Source organism: Colletotrichum costaricense (assembly GCF_030867565.1).
Source record: "Colletotrichum costaricense strain IMI 309622 chromosome Unknown Scaffold_1.1, whole genome shotgun sequence".
Taxonomy (NCBI): Eukaryota; Fungi; Ascomycota; class Sordariomycetes; order Glomerellales; family Glomerellaceae; genus Colletotrichum; species Colletotrichum costaricense.
Genome location: NW_026848230.1, coordinates 3,103,822 through 3,119,768, shown reverse-complemented (window position 1 = coordinate 3,119,768; position 15,947 = coordinate 3,103,822). Strand labels below are relative to the sequence as shown.

The 15,947-nt window shown below is 54.4% G+C and overlaps 6 protein-coding genes across 6 annotated transcripts; 3 read left to right on the top strand and 3 right to left on the bottom strand.

The window, feature by feature from the left end:
* Positions 1-395: 395 nt before the first annotated feature.
* On the top strand, positions 396-3,138 carry CCOS01_01093 (exocyst complex component Sec10; the record flags this gene model as incomplete). The annotated part of the gene is made up of 2 exons (XM_060449289.1): positions 396-492; positions 545-3,138. The coding sequence occupies 2 exons, from the start codon at positions 396-398 to the stop codon at positions 3,136-3,138; spliced, it is 2,691 nt and encodes an 896-aa protein (XP_060320727.1).
* A 267-nt stretch (positions 3,139-3,405) lies between these two features.
* On the bottom strand, positions 3,406-4,707 carry CCOS01_01092 (uncharacterized protein; the record flags this gene model as incomplete). The annotated part of the gene is made up of 2 exons (XM_060449288.1): positions 3,406-4,415; positions 4,488-4,707. 2 exons carry the CDS (start codon positions 4,705-4,707, stop codon positions 3,406-3,408), a joined length of 1,230 nt encoding a protein of 409 aa, XP_060320726.1.
* A 1,981-nt stretch (positions 4,708-6,688) lies between these two features.
* On the top strand, positions 6,689-7,435 carry CCOS01_01091 (Frag1/DRAM/Sfk1 family protein; the record flags this gene model as incomplete). Its single annotated transcript, XM_060449287.1, has 1 exon — positions 6,689-7,435. One exon carries the CDS (start codon positions 6,689-6,691, stop codon positions 7,433-7,435), a length of 747 nt encoding a protein of 248 aa, XP_060320725.1.
* Positions 7,436-8,245: 810 nt separating this feature from the next.
* Positions 8,246-10,714, bottom strand: CCOS01_01090 (uncharacterized protein; the record flags this gene model as incomplete). The annotated part of the gene is made up of 3 exons (XM_060449286.1): positions 8,246-8,928; positions 8,982-10,472; positions 10,591-10,714. 3 exons carry the CDS (start codon positions 10,712-10,714, stop codon positions 8,246-8,248), a joined length of 2,298 nt encoding a protein of 765 aa, XP_060320724.1.
* A 2,471-nt stretch (positions 10,715-13,185) lies between these two features.
* CCOS01_01089 (tyrosine/serine protein phosphatase) lies at positions 13,186-14,210 on the top strand (the record flags this gene model as incomplete). The annotated part of the gene is made up of 4 exons (XM_060449285.1): positions 13,186-13,292; positions 13,402-13,584; positions 13,652-13,787; positions 13,854-14,210. 4 exons carry the CDS (start codon positions 13,186-13,188, stop codon positions 14,208-14,210), a joined length of 783 nt encoding a protein of 260 aa, XP_060320723.1.
* A 112-nt stretch (positions 14,211-14,322) lies between these two features.
* On the bottom strand, positions 14,323-15,572 carry CCOS01_01088 (methyltransferase; the record flags this gene model as incomplete). Its single annotated transcript, XM_060449284.1, has 2 exons — positions 14,323-15,068; positions 15,269-15,572. The coding sequence occupies 2 exons, from the start codon at positions 15,570-15,572 to the stop codon at positions 14,323-14,325; spliced, it is 1,050 nt and encodes a 349-aa protein (XP_060320722.1).
* Positions 15,573-15,947: the final 375 nt, after the last annotated feature.

Below are 15,947 nucleotides of genomic sequence, written 5' to 3'. Positions count from 1 at the left end.
ATCTGAGCCAAGCTGTATCAAATAGGCCATATAAGGCCCGTCTTTTAGCCTTGAAGAACCCCAGAGGTTGAGTAACTGAGGTAAGTTTAAAGTAAAGTACCTTACCTCAAGCATTTAGGGGTTTCGTGGCTCAGGGGCCCACCACAACTGGCGCCAGGTGCTGCGGGGACCTTGTTGGAGATAATTAGGTCATAACTGAACCCCAGGCTGACAGACAGGCAACCAACATCGAAACCATTGTACAGCGTTCCAACCACAACATCAGCAACCCCGCCTGAATTTCCCAGCTACAATTAGGTAGCCTGATCATGCTTTGAAAAGCCTGACAACCGCCTCGAGGCTACACGGGACCAGGACTGCACTCCAGATGCACCAGCTATACCCTTTACGCCAGCATGTATAGGTCTCGAGGGACTGCCCCTCAGGGGGGCGGCATCCTCGGCGCCTTGAAGGCGACTGAGATGCTGGATTCGAGGCCGACGCTCCCAGCAGGTTCGCTCCCCCTTCCCGACGAAAGAATCGCAGGAAAGCTGACAATGGGTAGAAATCCTTGTCGCCATATTAGACTACCTCCCCGTGGCAGACCTGATGCAGGTCGCTCGAGCTTCCCGACGAATGCAGGAAATGGTATACGATGATACAAGATGGGTCACTCGATTGAAGAGCATGGGATGCTGGGATGAGCAAGAGGCTAGACGCCGTTTCGAAGACGCCGTGCGGAGGAGACGAGAGGCGGCAGAACGTGCAGCGAATGCAGCCAACAATCAGCCAGGCGCCCCAGCGAACCACATGGCGCCGAAACCCACGAGTACCACGTTGTTCGATGCCACACTAGAAGAAGAGCGGCGGAAGCGCCAGTCTGTCGCACCACCCATCGACGGATTCGAAAAGATGACGGTGGGAGCTCCGGCGCCGAAGGACCCTTTCAAAGACCCGGAAGCACTACTAGACGTGATCAAGAGCGCCAAAAGTGTAAGGGGACATGCGAGAGAAGAGTACGGGAAGATTTACGGCGCATTGGCACCTTTCTACTTTGACCTGGCAAGGGCAAAGAGCCATACGGATCCCATCGTCTTCCAAGTCTTCAGAGACCCCGAACGACAAGCCAAGATGCTCTCGAATCTGCAGACATTTGCAAAGAGCGACTGGGCGCAGGGCTGGAATCAGAGGGAGGAACGACTAATGACTATGACGAGTATTTTTGAGAGCGCTGTACTACGAGAATTCGAACAGGGTTATGAGTCTTGGGACGTCGACAACAGGATGAAACGGTATGCCCATGTGTTGCACGCGCTGAACGGCGGCAATGCGGGAACAGAGCTCTTTGTGCAAAAGCACCCCATTTTCAGCGATGAGGACGTCCTGAGGGCAAACGCAGTGGACTGCATCAATCGGGCCAATCCAGACGACATCAACCTGGAGCCGTCGCGAATGTTCTTCGAGATCCTATTACGAAAGATGAACGAACAGGCGGAAGTTATAGAGCGGGTGTTTGCGAACCCCGACATTGTGTTTTGGGAGTTGATAGAAAAAGTCAGGGAGGATATCATCATGGATTATGTCACGCCCCTTTTCGACGCTGCACATGACCGGAACTTGCAGGCGTATCTCAAGGCCGTGGCGGGGGTCTTTGAGCAGGGCATGCTTTTCTTTCAGTCGCTGACAACACCGCAAGCTTTCAAGGGAAGTCTGGAGGAGAAGGCAAAAGAAATGATGCTACGAGTCTTTGAGCCGCATCTCGACTTATACCTACAAGAGGAGCTCGACTTCTTCACGCAGCACGCCGAATCAGAGGTGGCAGAGTGGGAGAAGAAGCTGTCGGAGCAAGACGCCTCGGTCGAGTCGTTCTACATGAGCAACTTCAACAGGCAAGCGGATAAGAAGGACTTTTTGAGTTCATTCAAAAAGGTCGTCATGATGCCGGTCACTGTGCTGCCCTCATTTGGAACCTCGACGAAACCCGTGACGCCAAACGGCACTGCTGCTCTTTCACCAGAACCATCGAGGCCGCATACGCCCAGCCTGGCTCCCGGCGTAGATGGGAACGGACGGCTGAGTCCACTGCCTGAGAAGGCACCGACTGACGAATTGGCGGCCAAGGCAGCCCTAATGGCGTCGCGCATGGAGGGTATCAAGACACTCTTCAGTATCGAAGTGGCGCTCAACCTGACCCACGTCGCCAAGACGAGCATGGCGCGGGCATCTAGCTTCATCAAGCTGGGAGGCCAATATGGCGAAGAGGCGCGGGAACAGTGCGAGACGATATTCGTCGTGATGCTTCGCATCCTTGGAAACAGGCACGTCAAGCCTGGCTTTGACAAGGCCGTGGACCACCTCTCGCACTACAATCCCCGAGAAGTCAGCGACCACAACCAGTCCGGCGTGGCGCCCCTGGTAACCTTTATCGAGCTCGTCAACGTGGGTGACCTCATCTCCCAGATGATTGACGTCTTCTTTGAGCAGCAGCTCGCGGGACCCAAGATTGCCGACAAGAACGACTTTCTCGACCCGTCGGGCATCGCCAAGAAGAAGTGGGAGCAGATGCTCGACGAGAGCGTCGCGGCGGGGCTGAACAAGGGCATCGACGTGCTCATGGACGAGGTCGAGTACCTCCACGGCACGACGCAGCAGCCGACGGACTACAACCCGACCGAGACGGGCGGCATTCTCGCGGACCCGGGCCCGACGCCGACGGCGCAGCGCATCAAGGAGCTCGTCTCGGCGCACACGCGCATGCTGGTCGGCAGCACCGACAAGTCCATGCTCGACGTCTTCAACGGCGAGGTCGGCCTGCGCCTCTTCACGGCCGTGTGCAAGCACCTCAAGCGCCAGCGCGTCAGCACCGAAGGCGCCATCAAGCTCATCGCCGACATGAACCTCTACTTTGAGTATATTCGCACCCTCAAGAACCAGGACCTGTTGGCGTATTTCAAGGCGCTGAGGGAGCTGAGCCAGATTTACCTCATCGACCCGCGTCACGCAAAGGAGATGGCCACCATCATTGCTGACGGAGACCGCTTCGAAGGCGTGTTCCGTGCCGAAGAGGCCTACGAATTCGCCCAGCGCCGGGCGGATTGGTATCAGGTCAGGAAAGATGTCGAGAGGGCCATGTACGGGATGGAGTGCTCGTTGATGTGAAAAGTTCCTAAAGAAAGAGAGCCAAGAAACTGGACGATGCAAATGATGAGCAAAAAAGGAAGAGCCTTGATGTTTTGTGGAGTACGAAAACTAGATCTTCCCAGAACCGTTGGGAAGAAAAGCCCCTTTAAATAGCCTGTCCTATCCTTAAAAGAATATACCCCCCGTCCCTTAACCCGGTTGCCTCTGCCATAACGCCCGTGATGCTACATACTTTTTTGTTTGCGAGTGTGGAAAGAATTCGTAAAACCATGTGGAAGTGCAGATTTAAGCTCCAAAGTTGAGTTTGCGAGCCACCTTGGCACCCCTATCCTCATCAACCATGCCTGGACGTCGCTTCAGGTCCGCGCCCATCTTTTCTTCGCCGCCGCCTTTCTTGGGGAGGTCCTCCTTGCGTGAAGGTTTCGGCTCCGTGCGCCACCAGTTGTGGTTCAGCATGTCTCGTGCGGTAATGCGCTTCTTGGGATCGAGAATGAATGTCTTCATTAGGAGATCGACACCCTCAGGACCCACGGTGCCGAACATGGCCTGGTAGAAATCCCTGCCCTTGACGGGCTCGGCATCATCCGGCACCGTGTAGGCTGGAAGCTTGGTCACTCCGGGCCAATTATCCTCCGTCGGTGTACCGACGGCACGGCAAATGAGGGAAATCTGTTGAACCTCGGTCTCGGACGGCATGTACGGCGCACGAATAATGAGTTCCGCAAAAACGCATCCAACACTCCAGACATCGACGGCGCCGCTGTAGTGCTTCGCGCCAAAGAGCAATTCAGGCGGGCGGTACCAGCGCGTGATAACCTGGTTCGTCATGACCTGGTACGGGTCCGCAAAGCTCCGCGCGAGACCGAAATCGGCAAGCTTCACCTCGCCGTCGGCGGCGATCAGCAAATTGTTGGGCTTGATATCGCGATGCAGGACAAAGTTTTCGTGGCAGAACCAGACGCCGCGGGTGAGCATGCCCATCCAGGCCTTGATATCTGCGGCACCGTAGCGGACGTTTGCCGTGTCCTTGATGAGCATCTCGAGGTCACCCAAGGGCAGGTATTCGAGGACGAGGTTGAGGTTCTGGTCCTTGGAGGAGAAGACGGAGAGGAGGGAGATGATGTTAGGGTGCTGGAGCTCTTGAAGGTGCTTCAGTTCGCGGACGGCGTCGGGTGCCATGCCTTCTTGGTATTCTTTCTGGACCTTGATCTTCTTGATGGCGACGAGGGAGGATGTATTCGATCGGAGGTGACCGAGGAAGACGATGGCGTAGGTACCTTCTCCGAGTTTCTTTCCTGTAGGTAGAGCTTGTCAGAGAGATCCATTTCTATCGCGCCATCTAGTCCGTTCGTGATCCCTCTACTAACCTTTCACATATTGCTTCTTCTCGACCTCGTTCATTTGCTCGGCGAGATCCAGAGTCGGGGCTGTCGTCGGGATGGGCGCGGCCTTCTTGTCCTTGGATGGCTGCGGGGTGCCATTTCCCGAGGAAACCTGAGCCGATGACAAATTACGGAATGGCGAGCCGACAGCCCCCGCTGGCTTCAACGCGTCGGCGGGACGGACGACGAGTGGTGATGCCGACATCGTGTACGGCCGTGACTGATGTCGCCGCAATGTAGTCTTGGGAGTTGATGGAGGGACGAGGCGACGGCTGAAGTCAGTAGGCAATAGTAGCCTCGTCAGACGCACCGGATGATGATTGGCTGTAGGTGCCACAGCTAGGATCAAGCCACATTCCGGAAGGTACGCCCCTCCCGGGCTTGAAACCGGGGCCGATTGGTTGGTTGATTCTAGTTTTGCATCCTTATGCTTTTTGCGGCAGCATTCGCGACTCGACCCTGAAGCTCTGTGTGTGCATTTCGACTGAATTGGATTGCAGCAGACTTCGGATGACAGAAGGCAAGTATGTTAGGCGGAGGAAACCTCCACAATACCAATCAACAGTACAAAAGTCCCTCATGATCTTTAATGTTCCACCGAACGTCTTACTGCGCAAAACCACATCATTACCCAACATCACCAGATCTAAGTTGGCTGTGTTCTTTCCGCCGTCGTACCTTGCGCTCCTTGCGCCATCATCATACGCGGCGCGACGATCGTTTGAGTTACATGGGCGCTGGGCGCGGAGCGGAATTTACTATGGAGCGGTCCCCGAACCCGCCATATTTCCTAGTGCTGTTGTGTCCGTACGAGCACTTTGTATTGGGGAAGCACCTAGAAATTGCGGCGGTGCAGCAGAACACATGCCCAACTCGGATGGATCCGAGATGGTGGTGTTGTCAGTCGTTGGTTCGCGGACATGGTTGTTCCCCGTCTCTCCGAAAGATGTGGCTGCCAAGGCTGAACATGCACAAATGATTTCAAGGCTTTCCTTGACCTTCAGGCAGGATGTTGATGAGAGTTGCCCATCTGTCAGCAGCCAATGTAGGTGGTGTGGAAGACTCAGAGAATGAACGTGTGGCCGATTCATTGATTCCATTCTGAACCTGCTTCACCGGATGCAGTACCAGTAACAAGGAAGAAAAAAAGATATAAACTCAAATCAGAGAAACAGCAATTGATCGAATCAGGCGAGCTGGAAGCCCCGATAATTTCCCTCTAGGTAGGCGCTTAATCCGGCCAGACTCGCGGCGAATCGCGAATTTTGCGATAGCGAAGCTGCGGTCTAAGAGTTTGTTAGCCTGTACCACAGCAGGTAGGGGACCTTACGGTTGGCCGCGCCACTACGTCATCCCCCTGTTGACTTGCACTCCGCGAGACCAATGACATGTTCCCCCCACAACGCGCGCCCCAGCCGGGAAGCTTGCGCACCAAGTGTCCGCTCCAAGTGCCGATCGAATCCATGACTTCAGAACTTTTTGGACTAGGTAGCTTGCAAGGGGGCTACCGAACGATATTGGCTCAATAATACCAGAATCTACTCCTCAGAGTCAGAGAGAAAAAAGAGAGTGCGCCCGACCGCAGCACGCCAGCCCGGACCCATCGGGCAACCAACATACGGGTAACGGGACGCCGATGACACCTCTTAAGCCCGCCTACCCGACCTCCGGGGACACACCTCAGTCCATTCTGCTCTCTTTTCTCCAGGCACCGCCCGATGTTTGACGTACGCAGGCATCTCCCGCGCAACATTCATTAAGGACCCATCCCGCGCGCTCCCTTTCGCGTATGAGACTTACAACCAACGACAACCAACGACATAATACCTACCAAACGTGGTCAGACCTCCTATTCGAGTCCTGGTTTTTTTTTTTTTTCCACACCTTCAGCCCAAAGTCTCGTGATCCCTTCAGGCTCTGCCACGAACAACGTTTACGATAGTGAACACATCCTTTTTTGGTAAGTGATGCAATTTTGAGTCCACTTTTCCCTTCCATCGTCATACCTCGTCATCACCACTCCCAATTGGCGTCGTGAGCCCGAGTGTAGTACGCCAACTGTACCCTCAGCGAACAGCCTCCTTTGGCTCAACACCATCGTGAATCCTTGGCAACACAAGCTTACGCCCTCACAGAAAGACAAAATCCCAAACGCCAAGGCAGACACATACACACACTTGCCCAACATGAGAATATTATCATACTGGATCTTTCCCATCATATCGGGCCTCGTCTGGCTCGGCATGCTCCTCGGCATGCTCCTCTACTGGATCATCGACACCCACCGCGCAGTCTACCCCTCCATGTCGCCGCCCCAGAGCATCGCCTACATCAGCGACGTCGGCGCCTACTACCTCAAGCCCCTCTTCATCACCGGCTGCGTCCTCACCACCGTGTTCCTCGACCTCTCCTTCTTCTCCGACCGCTGGCTCCGCCACAAGGGCCGCCTCGTGCCCAACACCTCCATCGGCGAAAAGATTCTCTACGGCTTCACAATCTTCTTCGCCATCGTCGGCACCGTCGGCCTCATCTGTCTCAGCATCTTTGACACCTACCGGCACAAGAACCTCCACCTGCTCTTCCTGCTCTTCTTCATGGGCGGGTACCTGCTCTCGGCCATCTTTATCTGCTGGGAGTACCAGCGCCTGGGCATCAAGTACCCGGACCACACGTACCTCGCCGCCTCCTTCTGGATCAAGCTCGTCTTCATCCTCGTTGAGATTGTCCTCGCCATCGCGTTTATCGTCTGCAACTTTAAGGAGATTTACAACGCCGCCGCGATCCTCGAGTGGATCGTCGCCTTCATCTTTTCGTTTTACATCTTTTCGTTTACCGTCGACTTGTTGCCCGCATCCAAGACGAGGAATAAGGCGAACCGGTTCTCGAAGCCGGGGATGAGTCAATGGGCTGGCGCTGGACCGGGGAACTTTTAAAGAGTGGGGTATGAAGAGTTATGTGGTAATGGGAATGAAGCGGGAAATAGGATACGATTGAAAGAAAAGAGAAGATGGATAATGAATCGGCGGGAGAAGTAATCGCGGGCATGACGAGGCACGCGTTGTATAAATTGGCATCTGCATACCCAGGGGACAAAGATGATGAACAGCAGGCGTTTTGGGCGCAATCATTTGACGCACATCTTAGAATTACGGGTAGCATTTACAAATCCACTGCATACGTGCGATACAATACCACCGACCCTCTATTTCCATGTTCAGTGACGCAGTGGAAAGGTCAATTTGTATGTTGGCCGCCATGGATCTACTTCTGTACGTACGCATACCTGTCCCATTCATCCCATCTCAATATCGAATGCGAGGATAGTCAAGGCGCTTCAAGCGCAGAGCATAGACAGGAAGCTGCTCGTTCGCCATGATCAGCTTGAAGCCCGCTAGACGACAACATTATAGGCTAGATACGACCGTTGCTAAGTAGCCTTACGTTTGAGATGTTAGAGCCTTTATAACTGTGAGCCATGGCGCCTTTGGAGATGATTTTCGTTGATTTGACGTAAAGTGCTATAAATGCTGATAAACATTCAACAATCGGGAAGCGATGTTATATCTGTACGTTGGGAATGCCTCGACCAAAAATGCACTCCAAAGCTCCTCGCTATAAACCCCTTTCCCACCCTCTGCCAAACTGAAGTGTACCTCAACGGTAAGTAAGTTCCATCCATAAACGCCATCATTTCTAAATGAAGGAATGGCCGTTCGCTACCGCAAGTACCAATCTATCTCAATCTATTCAAGATTCTCTCGGAACCGCGAATCCCTAGTCGGGCTGTGCGTCTTGTGCATATTCGGATCCCGAATAGCAGCCGGCGGCGAGACGGGGCCCTCGAGCTCATCGCTCGCCTCGACAAAGTGCTCTGACTCAGAATCAGAGCTCACGGGGCTCACCTCACCCTCCTGCGCCGCTGCCGACCTAGGCGTCGTCTCGCTAGTCTTGCCGGCGATGGCTACCTCTCTCATACTAGCCGACCGCGCATCACCGAGACTGGTCGCGCTCTCGTTGGCGAGCCTCGCCAGCGCGACGCCGCCGACGAAGCCACGCTCCTCAGCATTCTCGCCGGCCGCAGACCGGCCCCGCGGCCGTCCGAAGCGTGACTTGAGCCAAGTCTTCATCTTGTTCGTCGGCGAACCGCTGTCGCTGGGCGAGCGTGGGTTATCGCTGCCGGAGCTCTCCCTGTTCGTGTTGATGGCCCCGGGCTTGTGCTGGCCTGCGTGGGTGGTGCCCTGGTCGTCGCTCACGGGTGAGATTTCGCTAGGCTCTGCCGCGGCGACGGCCGAGTCGCCCGGCGTGATCTCGGGGAGCTTGGACTTGCGCTTCTCCTCAGCCTTGGCAGCCTTTTCCTCTTCCTTCTTGACCTTGAGCTCTTGCTTCTCACGGTGGCGCTTCTCCTTTTCTTCCTGCTTCTCTTGCGCTGTGATTACGTTAGAGGCAGTTTGATGCGCAGAAGGGAACACGCAAACGTACCAATGACCTTACGGTTGATCTCCTTAACTTCTCTGTCACGTTCCTTGCGCTTCTCTTCGTCTCTCTTCTTGGCTTCCGCCTCTGCTTTGAGCATCTCTTGCCGTTCCCGCTCGATGGCTGCCTTCTCATTGATCTCGTCAAGCACGGGCTGGACTCTCCTCGTAGCAATCTCGTCGACTGCCGCAGGATCCATAAACATGCCGCCGCCAATGTCAACCTTACCCCTATTCACATTGGCAGACTCGTGCTTAGCCATGGCAGCCATCTGAGCCTTGGATTCCCAGTCGCTCTTTCGATCGCTCTTTGAGCTGGGCGCCACCATACCGGTCTCGGCTGAGATCTTATCGTCCATGCCCTGTAGGCGGGCCTTGACGTTGCGTTGGGCGGCGGCTAGTAGGGCCTCGCGATCCTTTGTCCGCTTTTGCTCGTCGACCTTGGTCAAGTTGGAGGAGAAGATGGACATTTCTCTTCGAATACGCTCAGATTGTTCCTTGTCGTGACTTGCGTCGCCGTCGCTTGAGGACCGCCGTCTAAGCTTACCCTTCATAGTAAACCTCCGCTGAGGCGTGGTCTGGGTATTGCTGCCATAGTATTCCTGGTAGTCACGGTTCTGGTGATGCTCCACATGAAGTTTCGACAAGCGCTCTTGCGCTAGCTTGTATGCCGCTTCCTGGAGGTTGACATAAGGTTTGGGTTGGATATCGTCGGGGCTGGTCTCTCCTGCAGCTTGGTGGACTCGTGCCTGGTCGACCATCCTTTGCTGTTGGCTGTACATCTTTTTGGCCATGGCCACCGCAGAGGCGTGGAGAACGTCGGCTCTTTTCTTTTCATCTTCTTCAGGCCCGATAGCGGGCTTAGAGGTGAACATACTCCGAGGCAGGTTTGTGTACGGAACTGAGCCAGTGTTCTCAGTGGGGGACTTTGGCTTCAAAGAAGGGCTGTGAGCTGCTGTGGCGGCACTCAAAGCGTTTGCAGCAGCTCGTGATTCTCCGGGGTAGGATTCCTTTGGTACGGGGGTCGATTTGGCTCGTGGCCTTGTCCTCCTGGACGCGGGCATGGCATTTTGGGCTGCTGAAAGAGAGCCAAGGCCGGCAGCGGCGGAAGCGGGTGTCTGGGTGGGCTGTCTGACTGAGCGGCTTTGTCTAAATGCCTGGTTCGCAGCGCTGCTTCCCCAAGACTCGGTAGCAGACGGAGGAGGGGTCGTGTTGGTGGTGAACTGTTTCTTTGCTGAAGCGCTGGCCAGCAGAGCAGCCTTGGCCCCGGCGGAGCTGGAGTTTGGTTCCCACGATGGTGCCATTTTGTAATCCTTTGCGAGCATAGCTGCGGTTGATGCAGAGTTTGACTTTTCGGGTTTCCAGAGGTCGATTGATTTTTGGTTGGCCCAACCTAACGATGCAGCAGCTCCGGCAGCAGCTCCATCGGATTTGAGACCGGGGGATGGAAAGCTGGGTAGATCCCGCGGGTCGGCGTACTTTAATCTTCCCGAGTGGGCTGCTATATTCAGGGAAAAGAAGAATTGATGATTAACACGGATGCTTTCTTTATTCGGGCAACTCCAAGTAGAAACCTCGTATTCTGCAGGAGAGGATGAGGTAAGGTTTCAAGTTACCTGTGGAGGGTACCTGGTACCGTGTTTCCGCCATGCCTGTGCTTGACTTTTGCTGCTGCTGCTGCTGCGGCTGCATCTGCTGCGTCTGTTGCGTCGCTGTCTTGGAGGAGCTGGCTTGCATCATTGCCAGCCCGGAGCCGGCTTGGTGGTATCGATCCCGGGAATATCCACTTAACCGCTGCGGATGCCTGTTCGTCACAGGGCGGATATACCGTAGCGAGGATGTATAATACAGGGAACGGAAGGTCGAAAAGTGGGAAGGCTCGCAACGGATTTGCGGCTTACACGCGGGTTGAGGTGGACGCGTGGGCAACGCCGCTGGTGGATTGACAACCGAAAGTCGAAGTCCGACTGATGTTATTTCTGGACCTGCTTACCCTTCCACGAGTGTCGCAAGAGGAAGTCGTATCACAAGATGAGATGAGTCGTCGTACTAGGGTATATTGCAAGAAGGATGCGCCGAAAACCGGGAGGTCAGGGAGCTTGGATGCTTGCTTGGGTAAACCAAAGAGCAGAAAAATTGACCAGGAGCGACGTCGAGGCGCAGGCGGGGGGTCCCGACAGAGGGCATGCAAGTTATATCATACAGCTAGAAGCAGATCTTTCTGGTTCAAAAGGGGGCACTTGGGTAGGGGGGCGTGGGCTGGTGGGAAGACTCCCCGTCTAAGGTAGACTGGCGGCGCGGCGCGGGCGAGCGAGCGAGCGCACGATGAGGTAGTAGGTATTGCTTTCCCCCCCAAAACTGGTGAGCGGGAGCCGGTCAATGATGGTGATACGGCGTGCGCAGTTAGTGCTGGTGGCTAGTCATAGTGAGCTGCGACGACAGCAGCGCCTTACGTCATGCGGGGTCCCTTCACTTCCGTTTCGGGCGTAGCAACCTGCCATCTAGCACTTCTGCCCCTGTCAAACATCCACCACACCTCCCCTCCCCAGCTCTTTGAATTGGGAATTGGGGATTCCATTTCCCTTTGCGAACGACCGAATGACCAGGTCCTGAGAGATATTGGCAAACAAACGCACCACTGGGCCACTGGCACCACTGCGACATAGCATACAAGCCAGCATGGCCCATCGTCCGCTCCGTTGTGGCTTCGGTCCAGCACCCGCCCGTCTCTGGAGCCGGCCAGTCCGGACCCTGTCGCGCTGAGTGGCGGATCGGGTTCCAGCCTTTGGATTGGGCAATGCGACCATTCAGGTCTGGAGCGTGAGCTATCTAGGGTCTAGGCCATCACCTGTGACCTGGATCACCGAGCAGATAGAGCCTAGCCCTGTGGTGTGTCAGTTGCCCATAATCGGATCTCCCTCTACACCTTTCACCGACTTGGAAGCCCGAGATACCGTCCGTGACGAAGACGATAAGAGGGCGGCCAGGAGACTCCCGTCCGTAGTCAAAGACAGGCACGGGGTCCTAGGCCGATAAAAAAACAAAGCCATCGAGCAGCCCGAGATTCAGAAGTCTGTTATGCAAGCTCTTGGGAGGCTTGCTGTCTCGCTCGAGCCTTCTGATTCGTTTGATGGAATGGACTACACAGTCAGCCACATCTCGGATTGTTGATGGATGCGTTCTGCAAGCCTCTGCAGGCTGAAGTAATTCCCAAATTTAGCTCCAACTTGAGACGTCGATTCTCCCATCTAGCGCAGGCAGCCCATATTCATCCGATATCATGGAAAGCAAGCTGTAATCCGAAAGTCTAGAAATTGCTGGTCACGTTGCTGTGGCTCTGATGGACCGGAAACATTGCATGGGAGCAGCAAGAAGACCGAGCTCTCTCTTCTGGACTTCACAGCCCAGACCGCTCACAATGCGCGAGTTCAGGCCATAGTCGCGATCCCTGGGCGCAGATCACTCACTCTCATAATTTACCCATCGGTGACATCAAAAGTCAGTATCCTTCTCTCTCGCACCCCGATCTTAAGCTTTTTGGAGACGTGCAGGGATCTACCAGCCCTGGCCAGGGATCCCAGCACGTCCAACCTCACCTCGGCTCCCTATCCGTCATTAGATTGGCGGGCTGGGAGCCTGATGGTGAATGACGGTAACGATGGGAAGAGGGCTCTACGTCGCTTACACGTTTCCCATTCCGATGCTCCGAGTTTCTGTTCGACGTGCCAAATCGTGGCGTCAGCCACCCCTTTCCTACACATTTCACACCAAGAGCTGCTTGCTACCTTACCACACACACACACACACACTATCACACCCACCACGCCTTGCCAACCATCCTTCCAGTTGTCTGTACCGATACGCGCCCTCGGAACTGCTAGTCTCCAGCCGTTAACCGCTGACTACCGGTATCTGCAGCGAGCGCTCTCTCTATACCGAACTCATTCAGAAGCTTTGACATTGTCAATCATGGATAATAGGGGGATCACGTCTGTCCTCAACTTTCGTGATGTCGGCTCAACGGTGAACAAATTTCTTGGAAGAAGGTATGTCATTTTCTGGCTAATCTACCCTTACCTGCACTGAACAGAGGCCTTTGTAGTGAGTTGAGGCTAACATCCGTGCGTTTTGCTTGTCAGACTCGTAAGGGAAGGCTTGGTATTTCGTTCCGCCAGACCAGGTATGCCACGCGACTCACAATCTTCGCAAACATGTTGATCCTCGGTGCTGATTTTCTCCAAGATGATGCCACTTTGGCAGACAGAAAACGCCTCCGCGATGGGCTGGGCATCAAGGCGGTGATAGACCTGCGCACAAAGTAAGTGCACGTTTTTCCGTCCTTCAGAACATAGAAAGACAGAGAAAACCTTCCTTCCTCTGGAATGCAAGATCTTGCACTCTGACCAGTGAGTGACGACACCTTTCAGAACCGAACACGTCAAGCAGGCCAAGAAGCGCGAGGCCGATCTTAAAGTGCCCACCCTTCTGGAGTCCAATGCTGCACTAGCCGAGCCATTCCAGATCTCGGGTCTGACGTATCACGAGATCAGAATCACTGGCGGCAACTTCGAGTGGTTCTTGATCAGACAGGTATCTTGGTGGGGTTTGTGGTGAGATGTCCCTGGCTTCCTATTCCATATCCCCCACAGCAGCTGATTCGGCATACGCAAACTTTAGCCGCCTCATCTGCCTCTTTACTCTCGGCTACCGCAATGAGGGCATCTCCATCTTGTCTCGGGAGGTAATGCTGCCGCGTGGCCTAGTTGGTCTAGGCCTTGACACCCTCGATCAATCTGGTGAGGAGATTGCAAAGGTACGAATATACCATTCACTGGCAGCTTGGTGCGGGTACAGATATCTGACGAGTTTTCATGCGCAGGCTCTCAGAGTATTCATCGACCCGGCAACTTCACCGACTCTGGTCCACTGCACACAGGGCAAGGATAGAACCGGGCTGATTGTCAGTCTCGTTCTGTTCATCCTGGACGTACCGCTCGAGGCGATTGAGCATGACTACATGCTAACCAGTGGTGCGCTCGAGTCTGAGAGAGAGGAGAGACTGGCCGAGATGAGAGAGATTGGTCTCACAGACGACTGGTTCGAGACGGCGCCTGACATGATTGCTCGGACGGCTCGTCATCTCGACGATGTCCATGGTGGGCTCAACGAATATCTGGACAAGATCGGGTTTGGCCAAGCCGATCGCCTGAAGCTTCGGGAGCTGTTGTTGTACTGATTCAAGGACTGGAGGGGGCTTATTTCGTCACCCAAGCTCCGTACAGCAATACAATAGCTCATTGGCAAACCTCACTCGCCTCAGCTTTCGATTGATGTGAACTTTGGCTTTCTCATTTCTTGGTGAATCGTCCTTGCATCCAGCATCGGTACATCTTGAGCTTACGAGCCCTGTTGACGAGCATGCGTCTGTCGACACCAAGGTCATCGACGTTGAATTCGAACTTGGTGTCGTTGTCCAACGCTTCTTGCGTCTGGCCAGACCAGATTCGCTCAAGCTCTTCCTTTTCAAAGAAGTACACTCGAGTGCCGTCGCCGCGCACATAAAAGTTTTCATCGAGATAGCGTCCCTTCTTGAAGCGCACTTGGGCAAGGTCACCTCTTCCATAGTCGCGGAAGCAGACCTGGCCACCCGGCTTGAGCAGACGGTGGACGTTGGCAACAGCTTGGTTCCATTGATTCGGAGCCAAGGCGGAGAAGATGAAAATGAGTATAGCAACGTCCACAGATCCTTCTTCCAGCCCGGGAGGGAGCTCTTCGCTCGTAACGTCCCAGACGTCGGCTTGCATGTGGTCTTGGTTGTAGGATTCATGGGTCCGCATGACCTCTACGGCCTGCTTCGAATAATCACAGGCATGGACTCTCAAGTTTGGGTTCTTGTTGGTTGCGAGAATGGGAAAGGCGGTGTTACCCGCACCGGCGCCTATTTCAAGAATCGTCTTCTTGCCAGCGTCCTCCTTGGTCACCTCGGACAAAATAGGGAACTCCTGCTGCAGCCATTTTCTGTTTTTGAAGAAGTTGGCTGTGTTGTTCTTATAGAACAAATCCCACATTCTGGCTGGGTTGTTGTTCAATCTGTCTGAGGAGTCTTGTTAGCAAGCTGTATCAAAGCAAGCGTCTTTCAAAATAATTGGTATTGATAGTGGTGTAGTCAGATGGGAGCGAAAGACTAATTAAGGAAAGTTTCATCATAGAATTCAGATGAACTATGCGTATTGCTGGGGTATCATCATAACACCGGGGGATCGAAAAATTGAAATGCAAGGAATGTAAACTTACTTTTGTCAAAGTCGGAGACCGGGGACTGACGCTGCATCTCGTACTGCTGCTCAGAGTACTCCTTGTACACTTCGTCAGTCTCGACATGGTCCCAAGCATTGAACTCGAAGACATCATCCTGCTCGCCCAGCAAGCGACTGCCAAACTGGAAAGGATCGCTCCTCTTCTGGTTGAATTGAGGATCATGCGACCTGTGAGCCGCAGGCTCTTCCTCGGTTGCAGGCTTGGAGATCTGGAGCTCTGCCGCCTTCTCGACGAGAACTTGCTCGTCCGCCCCAGCGTTCTCAGACGCAAGAGACGTCATCTCATTGGTGTGAAGCCGAGACGAACTTTTCGACGGTTTTCACAGCCGATTTCTGTGTGGGCAGCAGCCTGACTCTCCAAAGTCCCAAGTGTTGGTTAGGAATGAAAGAGTGGTTGAGACAAAGAAGCTTTTGGAAATTTTCTCGCGTGTCGAACTTTTTGTCTCCGAAAAAAAAGTCGTGGTGGGACCCGACCTTCGGGGCGATGAAGAGCCGCCAGCCGATGCGACCAATGCCCGATTGTGATAGACCCACTCACCGCAACCACCATTGTCAGGCGCCAGGTGCCAGGTGCAGAACGTATTGGGGAAGGAGCTCAGAATCGGTACGTACCTGAGCTAGGTTCGCGGATTGCGACTGCCTCCCATGCCTCCCGT